Source organism: Bombus impatiens, unplaced genomic scaffold, assembly GCF_000188095.3.
Source record: "Bombus impatiens unplaced genomic scaffold, BIMP_2.2 scf_1275, whole genome shotgun sequence".
NCBI lineage: Eukaryota > Metazoa > Arthropoda > Insecta > Hymenoptera > Apidae > Bombus > Bombus impatiens.
This window is the reverse complement of record NT_177694.1, coordinates 785053-809886: the sequence shown is the minus strand read 5'-3', so window position 1 is coordinate 809886 and position 24834 is coordinate 785053. Positions and strand designations below refer to the sequence as shown.

Here is a 24834-nt window from a genome sequence, read left to right as displayed (position 1 = left end):
CCCGTCGTCTTGACGGGTGGTGATCGGACAGCGGCTGTCGACATTGGATTTCGAATGCGAAAGCGTAGAAGAGCTTTGGCGAATCGATAAGCTAACCGATTTAGAGACGATTTTTCCTATTTGTATACCGTCCGGCAGCTAAAAGCGGCAGGTAGAATGCTTTTAAGGGTTCGCGGTTTCATCGGGGATAACGGAATTATGGCGACCCTGTCTCTCGTAAGCTCGACGACGAACTACAACGGTAGCCTTAAACGCGACAGCTTCGACGCGGTTGCGGCTCTGGCGATTCTACAAAAGTCGTTTCGAATTCGACCCGAGGAGAAGTTTCATTTCCTCCGGCCAGTTTACCATTAATCTTGAATCGGACAACGAGACCACGATAAAGCCACCCACGCGAACGCGAGCCTATAGGACACGACGCACCAGATAGCCGGCTATACGACGTAGCTTCTTCTTCGTTGTTTTTCGTCGCTGTATACCGGTGTTTCCTTCTTTACGACGTCCCGAGACGCGCACGTAAACCAACCAAAGACCGAACGTGGAAGCGGTAACGTTGAATAAGTGATGCTCCCGCCTCGATCCTGCAAGGCAGATACGCGCGGCTCTGTACGTAAGTTCGCGTGACCTTCGTTCACGAGCACCAGAACGAGAAACGAAAAAGACGAGACCAATCAAAACGTAAACGCCGCGTTGGTCTAACCAACGACTGGCCGGTGCGACGACTCGTTGCGTGTTACCCGCGGACTCGCGGAAAAACGTATCGTGCGGCGTGTACGTCGCTGACAAATACCACTTGATACACGCTCCAGGTTCTGCTATTCCATTGGCTTTTTTCTTTTTTTTTTTTTTTTCTTTCTTTTTCCTACTTCCAAACAATTACGGGGCAAACGGTGTATCGAGAATTACGGTGGTAACGTTTGCGTCGGCTAACGGTTCGGTTTCATCGACGACGCGATATTTTCGACGAAGCAACGTCGCGGTGAGTAGTCGATCAACGTACCATCCGGCTGCAAAACACTTACGCCGATACGTTGCTCGAGTAAAAAGGAATAACAGTACGACGAGAGATCTTAATTTCGGCGTATTATGTATAATCGCGTTAAGAAAGAGTCTGGGTGGCATGTAAATGAATTTTGTATTACACGTTATGCGCGTACGAGTGTATAGTAATTACGCGTTATTACTTCGTATCACGACACCCTTATCTCGGCTGTTTCACGGTAATTATAATTTTCACGTGGATGCTCTGGCTCGCCAAGCCTCCGGGACCTTAACCTTTTCGATCGTCGACTTTCTTCTTTTAGAAGATTCCGAATTTTCCGAATTATTTAACGCAACGTCGACGCCAGCGTTGACGTCTCGATCAATCGACGACTGTGGCACGTTGTAGCTTCGCGTGCGTAAGAAATTACGTCGACGCGGATCTGTGGCAGTGTCGGCGAAGCTAGTTAAAACTCGCGATAGTTAAAATCCACACGGTCGAAACGTGGTGGTTTTAACGCGCAGTGAGAATTAAGTGCATCCTTCGTCGTTTATTCGCGTCGAGGTGAGATAAGAGGACCATTAACACCGGAAGAAACCGCTGACTCTGGTACGAGCAGCTTCTTTACGGATTCGTTTGCTGTTCTCGGAACGAACGCGATGACGAAAGACGAAAGACTAGCCCGAAGAAACGACGCGACCTACCGATCGCTCCTCTTTCTTCCTCTTCTCCTCTTCTTTTTCTTTTTTTTTTTTCTTTTTCTCTTCAACGACGTTTCACGAGGTGTACGAACGTTCGGCGTGCTCGCGACGCACACCAAGAGAAAGTGCAAACAACTGCGAACGAGCTGACCCGGGAGAATTCCACAATTATCGCGAGGCTAACGCGCGCTACTCCGATTCGTAGTCGGCGAACGCGTCTTCCTAAACGAGGACACCGCTCGCGAAATAAATTCTCCGCGCTTTAAGATAATACGTGGAACCGACTCGTTACCTCACTTACGTAAGTACGTACCTGTTATTATGTAATTCTTTGGAAAATAATAAACGCATCGATCACATCGATCGGAGAACGCTATTTAAAGGCGAGCGCGATGCTCCAATTTCGAATTAGCGGATGTGCTTCGGCGAGAGCGTACCGCCTTCTTTTTCCTGCCGATCGATAACGCTTGAATTTTCACGGTAAACATTTTAGAATATCGTGATATCGAGCGAGATAAAATCGCGAACTCGTCGCGTATTCGTTTACGGCTACTAAATTTCTCGGCGCTCTTTATCGCCGCGCGAAATTCCTTCGACTTTTCGAATGACACGAGGAAAGAAAGAAAGGCAACGACACGTCGAACCAGCTGGCTACCGAAGCGAGTAAAACTCTCGTTGAAAGAAGACCAAAGAGAAAACACTCAACTGACCTCGCTGAGGAAACGAGATAGTCAAATTGGAAGATGGCATCCCGCTGGGAGTAACCATCCACGTGTTATTTAGCGATTAAATGTAGCAAGCAAATGTCCAGCTGGACAAATTGTAAAGTACGAATTAAATAATAAAAGAGACATTTTTAAACAACTTCCTCCCCTGTAATTAGGCGACGTATTCAGCGGTGTTACCATTTTTCTACCATAAATACCATAAATTGTCCAGCGAAACACACGAATCGTAATCTACGCCTTGGTTTAGCTGATATTAAATTCTTCCCTTTTTTTTTTCTTTTTTTTATAGATAACCGAGACCATAAGCGAAATTTTCTGAAATTCCACGTAACGTAGAGCTGAGGAGAAAAAGGAAAAAAAAATAGAAGAGAGAAAGAAATAGCCGAAGCAGCGAGAAAGCGCGAACCTTAAAATCTACGTTAAAATCCGTTAATGGAGAAAATAAACGTTGTCGAACGTGGTGAAAGATGTCGTAATATTATGGTGGTTCAACTGGTATCAACTTGTATGCTAATGAATGTGCGTGGCAGTGAAGGCTGGTTTGCAAATGGCGGCCGTCTACCCTATGGAAACCGCCAGCCATTTCTACGCTACACGATTTCTTCGTCTCGGCTCTTCCTTCCAGTACGAAACCCGAGGTTCTACCGATTTTTCGTCTAACGTTGGCAAATTATTCTCCCGTTAAAGGAAACGAACGAGTCGCGTGAAAACCAGGCGTACGATTTATCGCGCGTTTCGTTTACCAATTCCGTTCGCTGGCGAATCTCGCGGCGTTGCGTTGCTCGAACAGGACATGTTCGCGATAAAAACGCTACCATTTCGCTATTGCAACGTGGCGTTTTACGTGCAGAGAATCGACGAAACGATTGAACTATTTCGCGTGGCGATTTTAAATTAGATCGCACACGGGATACTTTCGATAATTAGCTCGAAATTTTATTTCTTCGATGCAGTTTCGCACAGCAAATTGCAGATTCGACGAGTTCCTATTTGCTTACGTATTTCGGTTATTAAAATTTTCTAAGATTCGTTGAAATTCAAAATAGTCGGTAAGAAACGCCGAATTTTCTTTGCTGGGAAGCATCGTTCGTTAAGGCGAACACGCATTGCCATCGTTAAAAAGGAAGGTGGACTTGTGAATTTTCTTCCGTCATTTTCTTCCAACGTGGTACGCAACGCGGGAACGGGGATTTTTTTTTTTTTTTTTTTTGGAAATGCAGGCAGAGATTTGGGAAAGAAAGGAAGGAACAGATGGAAACTACGAAGAAGGAAATAACATCTGGGAATAGGAAAAAATATTCTTTGGAAAGGGCTGACACTGCAACACTGATCAATAGGTGGAATACTCGTCTTTGAGCGTATTCAAGGACTTAAAACTCAGGTAGAGAAAAGTATTAAGGAACTAATTTCAACCTTCCTAGAAATCGGCCCGGACCTTTCGAAACACGATCAAACGGACGCAGATGTGGCCCTAACAATGCGGACAAGATATACCTGAACCTTTTGTTCGAGATTTCCCGAACAGAAATTTTGACGTAGACAAATGAAAACCTTTGAGAAATCGATGGATGGCTGACCCAAACGCGATCCTATCGCCAGGGTTCCTGTATTTGTCCATTGTAAACACTCGAAAAGAAGGGAAAAACTTTTATGATCCCTGGCAAACGTCGTTTGTAAATATTCCTTTGCAACTTTCTTGAAAATTACTTTACGGTAAATTATTGCGATTTGTTTTTATGGCAATTTTCTCTGCAAGTACGTCCTTCGAAATTGTATAGTTTTATTCGATAATTGTCAGATTAATCGTTAAACGAAATAGAAATTAAAAACGCGTTTAGATAAACTTCCCTTTACGACGTATCGTTCGATCCGTTCGAGTTTTCCGCTCAAACTTCGCATATATAGACACCTACGTTACCGATGTGGAAAAAGCTTGATGCGCGTTTCCACCAAAAGATAGAGCCACGTACAACGCTCACGCGCGTTTCGTGGGGACACGCAATATCGTTTATCAAAGTGTCGAACGTTTCCTCTTACACGCTTCGATCTATTCGTCGACTCGTCGATAGATCGTATTCCCCTGTCGTTGTTAAGCATCGATTCTCGTTATATTTGTATATCGTACATTAAACTATATTAATATCAAAATTGCCAACTCCGTGTAATAAGTTATTCCATGAATTCGTTGCTCGTCGCTACTCTCTACAAATTCTATCTATCTACGTCTAATTATATCCGAATTAGAATCACCGCTTAATTATTTAGAACATTTGGCAAAATCCGCGGCGATCGTCCACAGATTTCGTACGATTTCGTTTGAAGATGAATCGATCGTGTCGAAGAGCAACGTTGTCTAGTAGGTTACAATTAAGCTACGAACGTCGGTATAACGTGTTTATGGCGTGTAGCATGTCACGGCAATGCTGCCAACGTTAAAACACACGATCGAAGATCCTAAAGAGAATTTTACTAAAATCCGATCACAGACCATCGAAGATTGGCTAAACGAGCGAAAGATGTTTAGAACGAATACAAAACGAACATTTACTTTTCTTTCGGGAAATTATTCCATCTTGAAGATTCTCGTAGAATTAAAAAGTATCTCGAAGGGTGGTACAAACCTATTACGGAAAAAGTACGAACAGCCAAAGACAAAACGATTTTACCGCAATTATATTCCTAACGACACACCGATGACGACGATGATCGCCGTTGTAGGTACGAGGTCGAGAAATGGCAGAAGCACGAAGTAGCACGAAACTCAGCCACCTCTCGCTCTGTGTGTGGAAAGTTTCAAGCACAAATCGAATGCTGGAATTCCACGTGTCTTCGAGAATATGCCGGTGTATTAACGTGTCCTGCATCGCTACAGCGAAATTCGAGTTTGGCGTCTTCCACGCAAATTCTGTTCCACGCAATATGTAAATCGTCTCCGTAACTTCGTAACTATCACCGAATATCCAACAAGCCAAATATTACTTTGCTACACCTAACCTCTACGTTTCCATTATCGATAATATCGCATCGTTACCGAATCGCGAAATAAACATTTTTTTCGCAAAATACAATTTTCTACTTTGATCCCTACGTATAATCGATGATGCTACCTTCCTAAAATATTTTCAATTCTGCCGATTTAGTTTTAGTCGTGAAAGCGGACGGGGGCCATTGCTCGAACTATCTCGACTCCCTTCGTGGGTCATATTTTCATACTGTTTGCATTGACCTCGAAAAAAAGAATTAGTCGCAACACGGTCATATGTACTTTTATTCCGGATTATTTACGATGCCAGAAGAAAATCTCTGGGTTTCGATATGTAATTGATCATAACAGTGTCTCGTCGTTTCGCGTAAAATATTTTTGCCGGTGGCCACTCTCTATTTTTACGCCACCGTACGTTGGCATTACCGTGACACGTAAACGCCTGTATCTACTACGAGTGCCCACGTGGACATTTTTTTCGGCCGACCTTTATCGTGCGCCTCTTTCCAGTGAATCACTATTATAACATTGCGTTTCGTTTCGGCCATCGTATCTTCGAGCTCGCGTCCACGATTCATTTATTAGGGATTATCGAGTCTCGAATTTCCGCTAGATCACCGATTTAATTAAAGTTCGATAAAAATCTGATTCTTCGCCTAACATAATCTTCCCGTTGTAACGTCACGCGTGTTTGGCGTAATTTTTTAATCGATTTTTCATCGCGCGATCGAATACTTTTCCGCGAAATACGCAAACCGAGAATTCTCGAATCGTCGTCGAGATGCGTTTTAAACGGTGCAAGACGTTTCGTCTCTGTGGCGAATATTTCGGAACTGCGACAAAACGGAATTGCTATTACCGTGCGATAAACGTTGTAGCATATCGTCATTGGTGTAACGCGGACAAGCGAGTGAATTAATTACCACGGCTGAGACGTTTCTCGGCCAAGTTAAACAAGCGTTAACGTAGAATTTTCATTTCCCGCCTTGTTGACGCCGAAACCAGCCGAATTTCAGGGACGATCGCGAAGCTGCGCCACGTGCGATATCAAGGCCACGACCAACTTACCAAAAGGAAAAAACAAAAGTACCACGGTTACACAACGTGTAACCAGGAAGTTAAATAAGTAATAAAGAAAAGCGTATTCTGTTCTGTTAAGGACAAAGAATCGAGCATATTCACGGCCTATTAACATGCGTTTCGGCTACTTGAAAAGTTATTACTCGGCCCGCTGGTATCGTTCCACATAAAGTTCTAGAAAAACAACTGGCTGGACAGAATGGTTAGCTTCTAACGACACGTACCACCACCAATGCCGAGAGATTTCACGAAATGAATCAGCTATTACGAAAGCTTCGACTTTGATAAAACTAACACGGCGAGCGAGCGCCGAATTTCCGTTTTAAAATCCTCGCTTCCAAGAACCTAACAGAAATCTACATTTTCTTTTTATTCATGGCCAATGGACTTGCCAAACGAATTCATGTAATTTTATACTTGTCACGCGCGAAATAAAGTATATACCGGAAGTCAATGTTCGATGTTTAGTTAGTCAGTGGGATTACGATACGGTGAACCAATGGCTCGGATGGATCACGAAGCAAATATCTGCGACGAATTACATGGTTATCTACGGGACGATCAGACTAGAAGAGTAACGTAAATTAGACGATCGAACAAACTTAAAGAAAAAAATGCCCGTTACGTAATTTAATTACCAAAGCATTAAACGTGATTTTCAAATCTTATGTAACAACGACACGCAGTGGAATAAATGAAAAATTTCTCGCGTCAGACACGATAAATTTCGTGGAACACAGTATCCATGTAATACCGTTAATATTTCATCGTCTTTGAAAAGTTACTTTTGTCGCGTGCTTGTGTGCCTGCGTATGTATATATCGAGTGTTTGTGGATGATCTGTTGATACAGAGAACCGTTAGGTGAGCCCTAATATCGTTTCATGTTTGTTATTATCAACCTATTCCCAAAAGCAAGCTTGTAACATCATCAGCGTACCCGTAAATTTTCCCATACAGCGAACGAAAATCTTTTCCAACGATGCACGGCTGTTTCGTGTTATTGCAGCAGTTCCAACGATACGTACGTGCGTTTGTAAGTAATCTACGCTAAAGAAAGATCGTTGTTGATCGAATAGGTATATATCATGTGTATATGGAGAAAGACGTTAAAACATATCGAAGGAATAACGTTGTTAAACGTATAGCGTATAGTAAAGCGTAACGTATAGGGAAAAACGAAAGGTAAAAATAAATGGAAAAAATTGGCGAATCGCAGGGAGAAGAAAAGGCGCGAAATGGTTGGATACGCGGTGTGATCGGCGAATGGTATCGGTGAATTTCTAACCTCACCGGAAACACGATACAAGCATCGGAGATTCGTAAATAGAGGATGACTAATTTACCTCGTGGCATCGCCGTTTTTCTCCTCCATTTCTAAACGCTCCATTTCCTTCTGCAACACGCCACCGTCTGCAAACTTATCCAGGGACATGATTTTTTGTTGTTGTTAATGTTCGTTGCCAATTTCACACAAAAACCGACGAATTATTTACAACAATACCGGAAGTTGTATTTAGCACTGTTCAATATAATATATATTATATTATATTATATATTATGTATATATATATAAATTTATCTTTTCTTCTAAATATCTTTTATAATGCAGCTTTTCGCCGTTAGCTACCGCTAATCGACTGAGGTAGACAAACACTGGCACTAAACACTGGCTGATTTCTCGTTCGCGCGACAGAACGAGCACGAATGAAAGAGAGAAGAGCAAGAAAAAGGATGAAAATAGGACGCACGACGACGTATACACGACCAAGACACCGCGTATAAACTCTTTCTCTCGGTTCCTCCGTACAGTAGCGTCCTCTCTCGCCTCCTTAATTTCGTACTCCTCCACGCGTGTTCCTTCTCCCTCTTTTTTCTGATTCTCCGGCACACGCTTCGTCTCTTTCGTTGAACACACGATATCGGTCTTTCTTCCTTCACCCTTTTCACAATGATGACACACGACGACCACGCGTGGCACACGGTAATCGGTAGCGATTATTAAAGGCCTCGCGAGACAGCGTGGCAAACAAAAAGAAAAAACGAAATAACGAGTTAAGGACGATCCACGCGGCACACTGTTCCCAGTAACTTCCTCCCAAATGATAGAAAGATAGCGTCTCGTCGTTCGTCTCTTGTTCTCTCAACGACTGCCGAAAAGAAACTCTTGCGGGTGGAGTAGTTTCCGTACTTTCCTCCTTGCCTCCTTGCTCCGGCGGCTTTCTACTACCGTACCCCTTCCCCTCGATTCCCTTACCACCGCTTTCTCCTTCTTCCTTGCGCACGCTGCCGCCTCTCCTTCTCTCTTTCTAACTAACGGAGAAATCCCTCCACGTATCGAAGACGCGCGAGCACTTTTACCAACTAAACTGAACAGACAGTCTAGTGCTCGTACGTGATTGGTTGATCAGTACGATCTCGGGACTGTGCGTTATCCGGTTCCCGCTACTGCTCTCTCGAAGAAGAAGAAGAACAAGAAGAATGATGGACACCGTTTTACGCGATGACACAACGGGTTAGTAACGCCGGTAGAAAAAAAAAGATACGTCCTCCTCTCGCAATTACGTTGGTCCTCTCTTTGTACGTAACACTTATATACATGTACATATACGTCGAAAACGCACGTGGATCAATCGGTCGTGTTACAAAGGTGGTGTACCGATGCGCCGTTTTACTCTACCGAATACGAAGTGACACGACACCCGGCCCCGTGCGACTGCGTTTTAGTATATTCGTAAATGACACTGGCCTTAACTCAGTGCACGTATACGTGGGTGCGTCGTCCTTTCTCTGTTCTCCGCTGATTCTTTCTTTCTCTCTCTCTCTCTCTTTCTCTTACTCTATCTTTCCCTCCCTTTCGTTCTCTATTACCCCTTTCTCCGTTTTTGCCGAGCGTTTCGATCAGCGCTGCTTGCGATCACGACGAATACGCGACGATCAATGGGGTATAAATGCGCGTCGAGACAGGCAGATTCTCGTCCGAGTTTTACGCACACCTATCCGGAAGCGCGAACGCACACGGGTGTCGAATCGGAAGAAAAACACACACACGACTAACAGCAGCGTGCTACGCTGACGGCGGTTATATTGGCAGGGATATCTAGCGAGAAAGCGCGCTGGTACACTGATATTATTTTTATAACAACGCGGTGCGCGGCCGTCCTAGGCCGCGCCCAATATACCCCCACCCTTTACCGGCTTTCCTCCCCTCCACTAACTGTTCCTCCCTCTCCCGATCAAGGGGAAGCCTTACTGTTCGTCCCCACCAAAGACATAGACCATCGTACCGGCGTGTGAGACTCGACAGAGAAGGGTGAATAGGAAAACGTTCTCCTCGACTATCCTGCGTGGGTATATCAAAGCTGGAACATTTTCTTCGCACGAATGCCATCTTGCTCCTCATCGTTTTTCCATCGTCGCGTTCAACGTACCTTTCTCTTCGCTTTCGACAAAAAACGATACTCGCGATAGAGATTTCATTCAACTATCTATTAAACACGTACGTTTCTCGTATTCTGGCGTACCACGTTGCTCGTGTACAGAGTCGCCATCTGATGGATGCCGGTAAACACTAAAAGTTGTTTTTCCATTTCTCGCTCCATTCTCCTGCTACGTAATTTATGGCACTTCTGCGAAGTGTGCTGCGAACGTGAACGATGTAAAGGTGTCGGATGATAGATAGAAATCGAGTCATCGCGTATACCGAGTTTCCACGATTTTCCTCCGATTTTGGATTATCCATACTTCTAAATACATACTCTACGGTCTATCGTATCGTGCAAATACAATTTTTCCTGTTTCATGGAAAACCTGAACGATCGTAACGTAGACAGTTGGTAACATAGAAACATAAATTTAATAATAAATTATCGTGCTAGATTTCGAAAAATTTTCATTTGAAATATATCGTTTCGTACCATCGGCTTGCCAGATAAATAAGAAACGTAACGCTTCACCCTTTGCCTCTACAAAGTCAAGAGTGCTTCTCTGATCAACTTGTGAGTCGAAAAGGGGGAGATTACAAGTGCCCAACCACCGCCAAGTTCTAAAAGACACCGCTCTGTACGTTATTTCACGTGCATTTCACTCACGATTCATTAACCTTCGATTCGGCAAAGTACAGTCGTCGAGCCTTCGACTCTATGCATAGAGTTTTACCGAACGTTGGAAGTACGGATTCCTGGTTCTCCGTAGAACTACAGGATTGATTCCGTTACGGAGGTCTCGCTTTGTTCGGCCAGGTAGGAAGGAAGGATTCGCCTTTCTTTTGTGCATGCCTGCAGGTATATGGGTGCAGGTCGACCACGGATATTCCTGGCTTTTCTGCGCTCACGTTTCATCCTCATTATCTTTGGCAATGACGAGGGTGTTATCCTTGAACTAGATTTATCATTCACAGAACTCTGTGGCCGGATGGCACTTGAATTTCGGATGCGTTCAAACACCTACCGTAATTGAGTTTCGTTATGCTCTGTCAGAATCGAAAGCAATCCTCGTACGTCCCTCGTACGTTATAAAATACGATTTGTAAAAAAAAAAAATGTCCGTTTAGAACCACTCGGTTCCTTCTACATCAAGATCACGTCAAACTAAATGTCAATCTATGGTCTTTCGTTTCGTACATTCCTGGCAACGATAAAAGGAAGCTTAAATTCGGTCATTCCGCGGCCAATGCCGTGTAGAATATCGGGACGAGTTCTACTGGCATTTGATCTGAATAGCACACCTGTACAACTTGCGTCATGTTCTTCCGGAAGAAAACAAACGATGATTACGAATCACCGAATTACGCCAAGGGGGTTCGTAGAAAGAGAGAAAAGAAAAAAAAAAGAAAAAAGAGAAGGGAACACCGCGAGGGGAGTGGTCACATAACCGAAGAAACGTTGATCCATTATAAACAAGTGGACAGCCAGTTAGAACACCGGGTCGAACTTGAATTTTGAGCGTGCTATGTGGTCGCGTGGTTTCACTATGAATTTTTATTACAGAGGGTAACTTAACGAGCGATAGAAATATCGTTCTTTTCGACGCAACAAATAAAAATCCAATCGTTCGTGTATGCTTAGACGAAACGACTTTTCCGATGTTCGCCGTCGAATAAAGTTTCACACAAACGGGAAAAAGTATAATTTGATTTATCGATTTAATAAGAATACTCGTTGTTCTTCGATAATATCGATGTTCGAATCAAAATAATATAAAAATAATGCACATAGAAGCGAATAATCTGCCGGAACGTAGGCAATTCTCGCGAATTAATAATAAAACCCGTAACATGTATTTTCCATAATATATCGTCGAGAGTCACATGATCGGGTCAGCACGTAAAAGCTCTAGCGTCGTTTGTCGCACACTTTTTCTTCCCTCTTAGCCTCCATCGACTAATTCGTTAAATGATCAATCGATTATCCTCTTCATCGAGCATAAATCCACATCAGCTTCCTGGAACCGTCTTCCACAGTTTGCGACTTATTTTCCCTTTACCAGACAAAGAAATCGTCACACCTAGCTTACTAGCTTATTACTCGCGGACTCGATAAAAATATATCAATCGACACGACGCAAATCGCACGAACCGACGAAGAAACGAAATATTCACGAGAATCTGATCGTACGTAGAATTTACTCGTAGATCGACTGCAGTAATTCGAAAATTATATATCGTCGTTCTATCGTGCAAGTACGAAATAGCGTCGAATTCAGTTGGTCATTCATGCCCAGACGAAAGTGTGGAGTTGCGAGCGTGGCGGCTCTTTGTTCCACGCGGTAATGACGGTTGGGGTAGGTTAAGGCAGTGTTTAAAGATAATTAATAGTTGCACGGCTCGTAAATATCGGTATCAATGAAGCGTGGCCAAGATCTGGCGTGGGATCGGTAAATGGTTTCCGGGCGTATAAAAATTAATGGATCTGTTGTCGACCTTGGTGGAAACTATCTTCGTTCCGTTGTATCGTTCAAGGTTAAGAGCGGGTCGCTCTTAGGAAAACGATATTTCCGAGAATGTTGAACGACGCCTTTGAATTTACGCGCGTCTCCAACGCCGCGTGTTGTTTCCTAAAGCCGGTTAGGTTTTTTAAACGATTACGTAAACCGGATCGCAAGCGTACGAATGCGACCGAATATAATTACTTGGCCGCTGTTATCAACGTAATTTCGAATGGCAATGCGATCCACGTGATTCCATAAAATCGTGGAGTGGGTAGTTTAATAACTGGGACGGCCGTGGAAACGAGCGATCCGAGACGAAGGGAACGAACGAGAGCTGCTTTTACCCCTCCAGGGTGGATCAGCCGATGGAAGGAAAGCAAGGAGGAGCGACGTAATTCGGGCCAGGAGGAAAGGGTCCTCCAAGGGGAATATAGAAGACGTCGGTGTACAAGGGGAAAAGGGAGAATTTAGGTGGGGACAGAGAGGGTAACGGGGGAAAAGAGAGAGGGAAAGAGAAATGCGAGGGTGCGTAAGGGTGGCGGATCCCTGGAATCAATAGTGGCCACGCACCCTTGAAGAATTTTCGCACCAGGAGTCCGGATGTCTCAGGACAGGCTGGGAAAGCTTTCTCCGCTGCTATCCAATACTGCTTTATTCGGTAACGAAAATCCCATCGAAAAAATGGTATTTTTCAATAAAGTTAGTGCAGTGATTTATCCTTTATCTAATCTTACAATGGATGACAAGTATGATTTAAACGTAATTGGACGTTGACCGGAACGTCGACCGATCGATGACGAATAAAATACACGTTACAACCGTATTAAGCGAATAAACGAATTTTCCAATTTGCGCGGTTATAAGCGAATTAATCGTAAATTTGCAAGAAATTGAAGGCATTCGTGCATTTGGTATTCGATAAACGTCTAGTCTCAGATATTTATCAAAGCTTTTCTTTCAAGAGAACCTACAAAATCGAAATAGACCTGGTTACTTAACAGTAAGACGTGGATTCTCCACAAAAAGTGCATTGTGTTTTGTTTTTGAATCGTCAACTCGTACGAATAACAATCGACTCGTGCTTCTCGCTTGATACTTTATCGTAAACCAACCGAAATTGAATTGTTTTACGGTAATTCAATAAAAAAAAAAAAAAAGAACGTGGTCTCGTTCATCTCGTGCGATGCGTTTGATCGCGAGACTGTTTTTCGCGATATCGTAGAACGTTTAGTGGCAGGAAATATGTGTCTTACAGGTCAGTGAGTAAAGCGGAAAGGCTGGAAAAAATGACTCACCTCCAACCACTGCCAACTTGGCCAACTGAAGATTCCGGTAGGGCGTCGCCGCTACCCCTAAAACAAGGAAATGGGAAGCTGTAAGATAGGTAAGGATACAGGAGTTTAAGGATATTGGGATAAGATATTTAGGATTGGGATAATCTTACTCTTCCTTGATGCGTTTTCCACGATGAACAAAAAATATAATAAAAATATATATATATATATACACATCATAGTTAAAAGAGTATTTTCTTTCACGTCAAACCATTATACGAATTTTCGAACGACCAAAGTAACTTCGAAATCGAACGCTCGTTATTCGATTCTTTACGCGCGACTTACGTTTTAAGTCGCGTTCGCTTTCGTAATTGTATCGTGATTTCGCTTTTACTCTCGAGTGGATTTTTTTACCTCTTTGAGTAGCGAAACTTTTGTCAACTCGATCCGTCTTTCCATCGTACGCGTCCTTTGTAGATGAAAAGACGAGAAACTATGACGTAAGAAAGGAGAAGCGTCCGCGACACTCGGCAAGAAGAAAAAGTTTCGTACAGCGGATAATTGGAGGCCTCCGCGACATGCATATTAATCGCAGTCTATCTGTGAGAGGACAAAAAAGAATTAATAATAACCGCGTCGCCAAGATACCGATCTGACCGGTTGGTTGGCCAGGTGCAGCGCGTCTTCCGTGATCCGTGCATATTCTTGCGGGTTTCTTTTTCACGGCATCCTTTTGCATCGGTCACGCCAATTAACAGGCATCGCCGTTAAAATCACCTTTACGCTATCGTACCAGCTACTGTGCAAAGTTTCAATTTGTCAAAAGTGAAACCTCTCGATACAACGTTTCCGAGAGTTTCGCTTTCGTTGTTCCCGGACATGGTCGCAACGCGTACATCGTCCGATCCTCTTTAAACTACGCTTATATTCTTACAGCATTCGTTCGATTCTATTCGCTCGCCTCGTTACGACCATCAGATTCCGGGAAATCGATTCCTACGTACGCGATTTTGGCAAATTTCCCTTGCCGTTCGATCAAAACGAATCCGAGTCGATTAGGAAAATCGATCCGCGTTCTTGGCTGCACCCCTTATAAAGACGCGATCCGGGCCACGGCATAAAACTAAATCGTTCCGGTAGAACAATTCAAAATTAAGGCATCGAGCGTGACTTTGGCCGGCAGCTGCGTTCAGCAACAAAAATCGCGTCTTCCCTAACACCGTCCAAGATTTTACGATCCGCCGTTCTGCTTGTAACGCCTTAAAGCGGAACCATTGACGTTACAACGGCGAGAAAGTGCATCGACGCACGGGGGAAGTGAAAACAGCGAGCCCGGGGAACACGAGGCGCATACACCAGAGGGGTGAGGGTACATAACGCTTATTGCACGTCAGCGTGCCTCAATTTCGAGATAATTAAGCGAGGCCCTTTACACCTGCGGATTGTGCCAAGTCTGTACACGCGCATACCCGTGTAATTTTCTTTTTTACCGTGACGATCTCTGCTCATCTGTGGATCTACGCGTGATAAGGAATCATGCGATGAAAACGGCCGGGTAGAAAAAACAAAAAGCAAGCCAAACCACCTCCACTTTTTGCTGCAAAAGAAAGCTATCGTCATCTTGACTTAATGTTCTTACGTGCCCTTTCCTTCGCCAATGATTAATAGCTATTAACAAGGGGAACGACCTGCGCCAACATTCATGATAAAACCGTGCAAGATTTAATATCCTGAAAAAACATAATTCACACACACACTCGCAGCCAAGCTGTTTTAATCGCGGCATTACAGCTTTTATACGTTCCTCCATTCCACTTTGGGAATATTAATTACGCCCGAAACCAGCTGTTTTACTTCGCTCGATAAACTGCCGGTTATTTCGGAAATACCGTGGCTATTTCGGAACTTTTCCAGAGTACGGGCACGATCTATTTCGAACATTTCAAATCGTCCGCTAATCGATTACTATTCGGAAAAATCGACCAATCGTCTCCTATTCACAGACTGACTACTGACTTCGAAGGCTGTAAATTGACAATTTACGCTGGACGAGCAATTGGATCATTAATCAGCTCGTAAGAGGTCTAGGTGATAATTACATTTTCGTTTCCGGCGCATTACTTAAGAGCGTAAATTACTTTCCGCGACTGACAGCCCGGAGCAGCTGATCGGTAATTTCGATCGAAGCTTCTTGGCTTACGTTCAAAGGCTCCCTCGCGTTAGTTGGCTACGCTACGGTATACGTACGCGATTCTCTGCACCGAAATAATCTCGTTGCTTAAATTTCTATCATAAGCGTCGTATCGAAACAGCAAAGTCTGCAGGATCTTAAAGATCCAGGTATTCCACGAGTTCGGAATTAAAGGCAATGACACGGAATAAAGAGAAATGAAAAAGATCGGGGTTAGGTAGCAAGGTTAGGCAAAGCATGGTAGCTAGGCAAAAATGATCGTTTCTGAGAAACAAAATTAATTCAAGCCAAATTCTCTCGCGAGGGTCGACCTATCGGTCAATGAAATTTTCGAAAGACGATTCTAAAGGAGCCACGTTAGCCTGTTGTGTGAACGCAGCTGCACGAAGACGCGTATCGAGCTCCTCCTCGTCAGGATATCGTCCCTCGAGGCTCGTAGGAAGATACTTTGAGCAAACATCGGAAGGAGCGATCCTACCGGGCGGGTCCCGTTGTATCGTTTTGTTTTCGCTCTGCCGACATACGAAGCCACTGGTAGCAGTTGCTTCTCGCAGAAAAAAGAATCGCGCCAGCCGTACCGAAGAAAAGGAAAAGTGTGCGAAAGGATAGCAAGGACAAACGATCCAGGCTTGTGTTTATCTAGGCCGGCTTTATACGCGAGAATTTGCTAAGAGTCGTCGCACGAAGGATTACTCGAGAATTCTAGTCGAAAGTCAGGCGTGAAAACACCGTTTATTATATTGAAATCGCGTTTCAACAGGTGACAAGTCGACGAGTACGAGGAGATTTCTGAAAGGAGAAATTTCTTCGCTAACTCGGTAACACCGCGTATTTCACAGTGTTTGAAAAAGTTGGAACAAAAGTAAACACTTGAAAGTTCAGGAACGAGGTACACGGCTGGAAAAAAGTTAATTTATGGAATGCCATCGGGCAGGAAGAAAATTCGTAAAGTTAGCATTGGCAAACGGCGCTTGCGTGGAGCACCAGTGCATTCGACATAGATGCAACAAGTGCAGCCAGGGTATTACAAATCCACCCTATATTTGTAACGAGCGTAATTCACCGCAGGATGGCCTACTACTTTCGCCGTTAGTTCCGCCTTTTACGAGCGTCCTTTAACCCTAAACTTGCGGATGCTTCGTATTAACGATTGTACTCGTAGGCAAAATATTTACTCGATATCGTAACGATCGTTATATCGGCAATTTCTGAGAAATACGCAATGTTCTCTGTATGAAAGTTTCAAAGTTGAAAAGAATTTATTGCTCTTACCAATGTCGATTGGAACGAGAAACAACAAACGAAAGAGCTGCTTTAATATATATGGCGAAAAATGGAAAAATCAATCCGCGCATTGAGACGGGAAAATAAGCGAAACAGCAAAAGTAACGAACACTGTCGAGATATAACGCAAGAGACGCGGCTATGTGTTGCGCGTTTACAACGTTACGTTATGTTACGCGATATCTCGTTTCCACATTCACGTCCATCTCCTTTAACGAGGAGAAATCGCACGTGCGAATAAACTGCACCGCGCCGGCATCTCCGTAATTCAATGAACGTATTACTTTCGGTATCCTGATGGTCTTTCGCGTTGATCCGCGCTAACTGTCTCTCGTAGTAATCCTATCGCGTTTGAAACGCATCGCACACGCACCACCGTTCCCTTCGCTTCGATAAAAAAAAGTATCAACAACATCGAGAAATTCGAGTTGCGCCTGCGCTGCGTGCCGAAGCAGCCGGCTGTGCATTGACGCAACAAGTGCATGCAAGATGCACCACGACTCAGGGGGGTGGGGTGGAGTGGGTTGTTGGTTGACGGGGGGAGAGGCAGAGAGAAAAGCAGAGAAAGAGAGAGAGAGCGAGGGAGAAGGGTAACGGGGTTGGGTGGGGTAGGCCGAGAAAAGTAGGGAGTCGAAAGGGGTGGAGGACGAAGAGAGGCAGAATTAAATGCAAGGCGAGGGAGGGGGTACACCACCGGAGAAGGGCACGAGGTTGGCACGCGCCGAGTGCAACGATTCGCTGGAAGAAAAGAGAAAGACAGGAAGGACAAGGAGAAAGATAGGCGGAACGGTGGAGAAAGAAGGAGAGAGAGAACGTGTGCATCGCATCGAACGGAAAGATGCATCCTCGGCAGCTCTCGTGGCAGTTTTTTATTCGTTTTCCCCCGCATCAACGATGCGAACATTTGTTTGCGGTTTATGAAGCCGAGGGGACAAGTGATATAGACAAACGGCGGCACTTCGGTGCAGGAAATGCAAACAAAGTGCATTCAGTCAGCCGGGTGACCACCGGCTGCAGGGGTCTAACTTACCCCCATGCACCCTTCCTATCGTACGACCTGAATGACCTGATACGCGCTGCGAGGTGCAGCGGCGTTGTTATGCAAATGGGAAAAGTGCAGACCCGCGTGTGCAAGTGGAAAAACATGCGGTTCGCGTGCACTTCGTATTATGAGATATCCACTTGACACCTGAACGTGGAAGCTTGTCAAGTGGTATGTATTTGGTCCGTTCGATCGTAGATCCAGACGGTAGATCGCTGTTATTTATACGCTTGGTAAATAAATACCGATTATCTTCGTGCGCTTATTAGGAAAAAGAGGAAGCAAAGTTTCGATCGGACGCCGATACGTTTTCCATGTAAATATTACGCGCGACTGCGTAATATTTCGGTTTGCCACAATTCCAACGTACGATACGCGTGCCTGTGTTACGTGGATGCACCACAAAGTGGTGCTGTCTTTCGGCGAGTCTAAAGCAGTCTTTGCGGTCATCGCATTAAATTGATCAAGCATGTGCATGACTTCGAAAGTTTGGAAGAAGCATCGACCGCGCAGCGCGCAGTCTCTGAATTATGTATGTCTGCGTGAAAACCACAGAAGTGAGAACGAAGCGATCTAAATCGTACGGGAACCGAATGTATTCTCCGACCGCGCTACGTCACAAAACCCTGAAAACATCCAACGTTCCCATCAAAAATTTCTATTGACATTTAAAGTAACTCATCGATCACGGCAAGATCTTCGAATCTTTAACTCTCTATTAACTGCCTGCACTTTTGAAGATGCGTACACGGGAAAGAAAGGAAGGCAAGGCATATATTTAGCATATGAAAATAAACGTGCTGATAATAGCATGGATAGAGTCGCACGATGATATAATTGTCACCATTCGTTACGAATTTTCCGTTCGGTTCTCACACTCGCGAAGCTAGAATAACGTCACACATTGGCGGACTTAACACAAAGAGGCCGATAGAGCCAGTTAAAGGAAATAGAATCAGAAACGCGGTGGATCCCATGGAATCATTGTAAGGATTCTTGAGGGGTGAGACCCTCGGACCTTAAACTAGTTTTCGCTCGTACCAGTCCGTTTCTCTTGGACATCTTCCTTTTTCTTTCTCCATCTATTCTCGTCTTTTCTTCTTCATCACTGTAACCACCGTACGAGAGTACTTTACATTTGAAACATATCGGCTTATATGGAAATGAATGTTTAGCCATGCGTCGGTCCTAAACATTAAAAATGGAAGAGCAACACTCGCTGCAGGAAGCTGATACGCGAGTTTCCGAGCTACGCAAAGAGGACAACTCGGAAGTGATACTCGTCCCTCTGAATTGTCAATCTGTCTATTGTCGACCGACGACCTCCCCGCCTAATCTCCTTGCTAGCTACCTTGACAAAAAATTTCATTTACAATCTACGGTACAACGGTTACGTTCGTTGCCCTAATTTAACCCTTTCGCTATGGCAGGGTCCAAAACAACGCACGTCACGTGTCGCATGTTAAGCATCGAGATACAGAAGAAAAATTGCATTTACCACGTTACGATGGAAAATGATACTTTATATATTTGACATGGTCGATGCAATCGGACAACCGAATTAAAAGCGATCGCATGTACGGCTCGTTTTACCCTGCTTTCATTGCACGTTGCATTTAATTGCTCTTATCTGTTGTCGAGTATCATTACGACCGGCAACAAATCCCCGGTTTATACCTTTGCACGTTCCTATCGTCGATAAGGTTTCTTGTGGCAACAGGAATCGGTGGTATGAATAACCGAGAAGAGAAACGGAGAAAGGAACGAGGTTGGGGGATGGTGAAATAACAGATTGCAGTTGTGGCACGAGCGAGCAGCCTGGACTCAGCTCGGGGCTCGTAAGGAGAAGGCAGGTGCCACATTTTTTTCGAACGCCTGCTCACCGTCGAGGAGGAGGCTGCCTCGATGCGCAGAGGCTCCCAAACGTTTCTACTAGGAAGCAGCTCTGAGTAGAAAGTTTTCGATCAAAACAATAATATCGATCGAAGCAAACGGTAATTAATGATCGATCAAATGCCACTTTCCATCAATTTTATATCCTCCATTTACGAAACATAAATCGATATCGACGTAAAAATTTCTTGATTAAAAGATGGTCATCGAACAACGTCAAAGTCCTTCGTAATAGAAATTCAGCCAGGACAAAGACACAAGGACGATTTAATTTCAAAGAAGTAGCGCTAGTAACGATCGACTAGGATCGGTAGGTTTTCAACGAAGAAATTAACGTTAACGCCCGTTGACAGATACGATCGACGGATAATAGTGGCAATAGATACGTACCAGCGATCCATGTGTGCGTAATATATGTGGCAGCATGCAAAAAAAATGGTGCAAATGTAATTCATATTCTACAAATTTCCATGCATAAATATAGAACGATACCATTTAACGAAGCTAGGAATTGTAACATCGTTTATCCCATTACGGCACCTATGCTCCTATCGACGGAAGCAATCGCGATAAAAGGACACCGCGGACATTTGCATAACAATAGATAACGAAGTTTTCGAGGAAGTTCGCTTCGGTCGAACCTCGAGCGAAGCGTGTAATTGGCCATCTTTGTTTTGTAGAGCTAACCGTACGATTCCTTTGATGGTATCCGACAATTATTCAAAATTCTATGACGCGGATGAGTTCCACTGCGGATAATCCTCGACGATTTTTGCTTGGACACGTTCGGCACGAGTTCAAACTCTCGTGTATGCGCGCTCGCGCGCATTTACTCGCGTGCGGCCAATTATGCACCTCGTTATGCCGGCATTACGCGTGATCTCTCTTTTGATCGAGAAATTGCCTAAGGTTAATAACCCCTGTTGAAGTTTGTGTAAGCGATTACATAAAATTTTTCGAAGACAAATGGACTATTAGCACGTAAGGACAAGTCGGTTCGGCGCTATCCGCACGGTAGCAGAACCTGAGAAGTTGAGCAACTTTCTGGAAATACTTAATGTATAATATAAGTGTAATTCGACCAGGCGTTTCCTGCACGCTCGCCAAATTTACGACCGTTTAAAGGACAGCGGTTAACGATATTCGTTGGCCGAATAAATTTTGATTACAACCACGGTAAGACGATTCATGACTAATTTATTTAATACGTGCATATTTGCATACGAAGTAACGCAATGTGTAAAGCAAAGCGTTTTATCGTAAAGGCGTTTCAGTCGAGAATATCGCCGATCAACCGAGTAACGCACGTATTAGCTAGTAGAGCAGTAGATACACACGCTTGGTTTCTAAACAAAATACGATACCGTGGTACGAAATTCAGACGAAGTAAGTTACGCGAAGTAAGTTATGAAAAAATTCAAAACTTACCGTTTCTTCGGTCCACTAGCAACGGATGGCTCCACGACAAGCACTGATCCGAGATAGGTATATCCTGAAACAAGAAAAGAACACAATTTTAAAGCATATTTATAAACAATACTATGGATATCAAATATGTTTCTACTATTATTCGAAAAGTTATATTTAAATAAATATAACCTGTTATATAGGTTATGTAAAGGAAAAAAAAACCAAAGGCAAGATAACCGAATAAATACGAAACGCTTGAATTTTCTCAGAGCATCTAGGAAATAGGAGAATTGGTTTATTGGGTCAGTTTGGACAACCTGTTTGAATCAATGGTATATTTGAACTCTGACCCTGGTCAGAGCTACCGATGGGATATTTTCTCATGGAAAAATATGCTGTACACCGGTTTTGAGAAGTAGAACTTGGCGGTTGCTTCCGGGTTTTGATTTGCACATATACAACGTCTAACGGCATAAAAATCACTGCACTGATTTGAAACTATCGCGTACGTTACTCATATTCTAATCAGGATCAAGAGGTTATGTGAACGTATCCGTGATCATAGTCTCGGGCTAGCGAATTTTTCGACACGGTCCGAGGGTCACAACGTATATATACATAAATGTATGTATACACGAGTATTTCCTTTCCTAGGCACCAGGTGTCTTCTGCCAGTTAGACCCATCTAATTTTCTCTAACCAGTTCCTCTTTCTAAATGTAATGCCAAAAAAATCTACGAAACCACTTTTGTCGACCACCGAAAGTGACCCTTTTCGCTCGTCGTATACAAAATGAAATTTGGTTACATGAAAAATAACTATTTTATCCGTTATATGATTGGCAATTAGATTGTGATTGTTTCTTACGCGCATCCTGTTCGCGACAAGAGGATGCGCGCGCATGTGTTTTGAAATCAGTCAGTTACGGTGATTAACACGACGTGCACAAGAGTCAATTACGTGATAGATTATAAACGTTTAACTCGTCGATTCCGGGAAAAAACCATTCAACTCTGAGATTGTTCGAAAGGACGTGTGTTTTTTTTTGTATTCTAGTCGATTAAACGTGAACAGAAATACGCTTCGATTACTTCGCGAGACAAGGCCATCGTAAGAATGTAAACATAGCTCGGTCGGCAGCAAATGGCGCGATTTCTACTCACGATCTATGATCAAAACAATCTTGTTCGCAATACCGGCAAAACAAAGTATTAGAATACTTTATTTAATCTCTCCTTTTCAATTCGTATAACCTTTGGTAACGAAATATTATTCGTTTAAACTACAAATTGGCAATCGAAAGGCGTCACCTCTACTAAACGATTTTTATGATTACAAATGGAGGAATGTACAAATATCGACTAGCGAAGTTCGAAAAACTATTTCAAAGAAAACTTACGAAGAAAACGTTCTTTTACTTGTAATTCGTGATCCTCGGACAGACGTAGATTAAAACGATGTGTGCTTGATGTATACTCAATGTAAAAAAACGAAGAACGTGTAAGATGTTTCTGAACAAACGGGGCAGCAGGACGTCAAATATGGCAGCCAACGATGTCAGAATGCAGTGGATTGATCGTTAAGACGAGCTTCTAATAAAGGTCGGTAGAAATGAGATATTCGCATTTAATCGTAATAATTTTGCCTAAAATTTATACAGAAATACACATACGCGTAATAGTAGATGTATCTGTATCGTTTTCTTAGATGTTTTGCATAGCTTTATAAGTTAGGAGGAATTGTTCGATTCAATAATAAGTTATTTAGAAGTGGTTCGGCGAAAAGGAGATCCGTGTTCGCATGAATTAGTTACAGTCGGTTTGCGCCATAAGTAAGTGGGCACGCAGGCTTGTTGATGATCGTGGCAGACCGTCGCAGATCGTCGTCGTCGTTGTCGTTGAACATCGATAACGATCTCGGCGCTTCTCATTTTCGTGCGCGGAGTGGTATTTTTTTGAATGAGCCGAGTCCGCTTCAGAAAAACCGGGTAGATCTCTCTTGCGGGGTACAATGGCGTGTGGCGAGTGGCGGAATTGTGTTCGCGAGGAGTCTATTAAATGCAGCAGAATGCTTGGTACAATGAGGGTATATAATATAACCTACCGGGCGGACTAGCTTGGAAATTCGAATGAATTAAAAATGCGCGTATTAAACATAAAACGACGAGGAGAAGATGGCGTTACGGTATCTTCTGTAAGTACTCGAAAGTGAAAAGAGGCAGAAAGAGATGGGGAAAAAAGAAAAGGAGGAAGTAGCGCTTAAATGGCTACTTAGTATGGTCCCGTGTCGAGTCTCCCCTCGAATGGTTCATCTCACCCTGTAGCAATAATATTCGTAAGTGTTTCCATGCACGAGTGCTCAGCCTGAGTACCAACAGGTTTCATGCGAAAGCCAATTCGCGACAAGGTGAGAAAAAAAAGGAGGGAAGGTAGAACTTGACGAGGTTTTAATTTGATTCTTATGCTGCGTTAAATTCGACGTGTGCTTTTACGCTTGATTTCACGTGTTTGCCATTTAGTAGGCTATTACGATAGGTTACAACGTCGTCTTCCACCGAATATAATTTTCAACTAAGCAGGAGCCGTTTGATCGCGATGATCCCGTTCGTGTCAAAATTTACGACGGTCACACGCTCGATTATTTTTTCGAACGAGCTTAATATTTGCACTACCCGCGTTGTCTTCTTTAAGCACTCGTTATTTACAAATCGAGTCAAATAGATTATTTTTGAGGTTTGAACTTTTACCCTGCTAGTTATTACCACATCGTATCATACTATATCCTTGCTGTTGTATCGTAAACGAACTCGACATGCTTTACGAGGAAAGAGTCTCATCCACAAGACGATCCGCTCCTGTTTCGAATACCAAGTTACGAAATCGGAAAAATTCCTACGACGAAGTAAAACTTCGATATGGATTAGCTGGCGTTGGTGATACGAAGTTACAATTACAGGACGTGTTATCGGGTAACCGCGAGAGACGCACGATCCGCGAAGAGAAGCGTAGGCATCTGTTTCGAAAACGGGACACCCGTTATATGCCTAAAATATACCGGCATCTCGCATGGGGCGCGCTGCTAAGAAATGCAGAAACAGCAGTTGCTATGCTAGGTGGTACTCCCTACAAACACAGGCATACTTACACACGATACACGCTCGAATCTCTCTCCTTCTTTCTAAGCATCGGTGAAATTCGTGCATAAGAGAGACACACGCAACAAGCACTCGTATACGTAGAGAAGGGTACGCGCGTCTTACCCAGTCACACAGAGATTTTTCGGGGGTTCGCTCCGCGTGTATACCGTATGCCTCGTGTACGCGGCCGTGTGTTCGTG

At 43.7% G+C, this 24834-nt stretch overlaps 1 protein-coding gene across 2 annotated transcripts in view; it reads right to left on the bottom strand.

Moving 5' to 3' along the window:
- The window catches only part of LOC100749100 (insulin-like growth factor 2 mRNA-binding protein 1), a 74965-nt gene that overhangs the window by 38827 nt on the left and 11304 nt on the right, over positions 1-24834 (bottom strand). Inside the window, exon 2 of one of the 2 annotated variants that reach the window (XM_003493717.4) lies at positions 21517-21580. In XM_003493717.4, coding sequence (XP_003493765.1) covers positions 21517-21580 — 64 coding nt within the window. Of the gene's footprint in view, positions 1-7819; positions 9595-21516; positions 21581-24834 lie in introns of those variants that run through there. The other variant, XM_012391941.3, reaches the window with a different exon arrangement.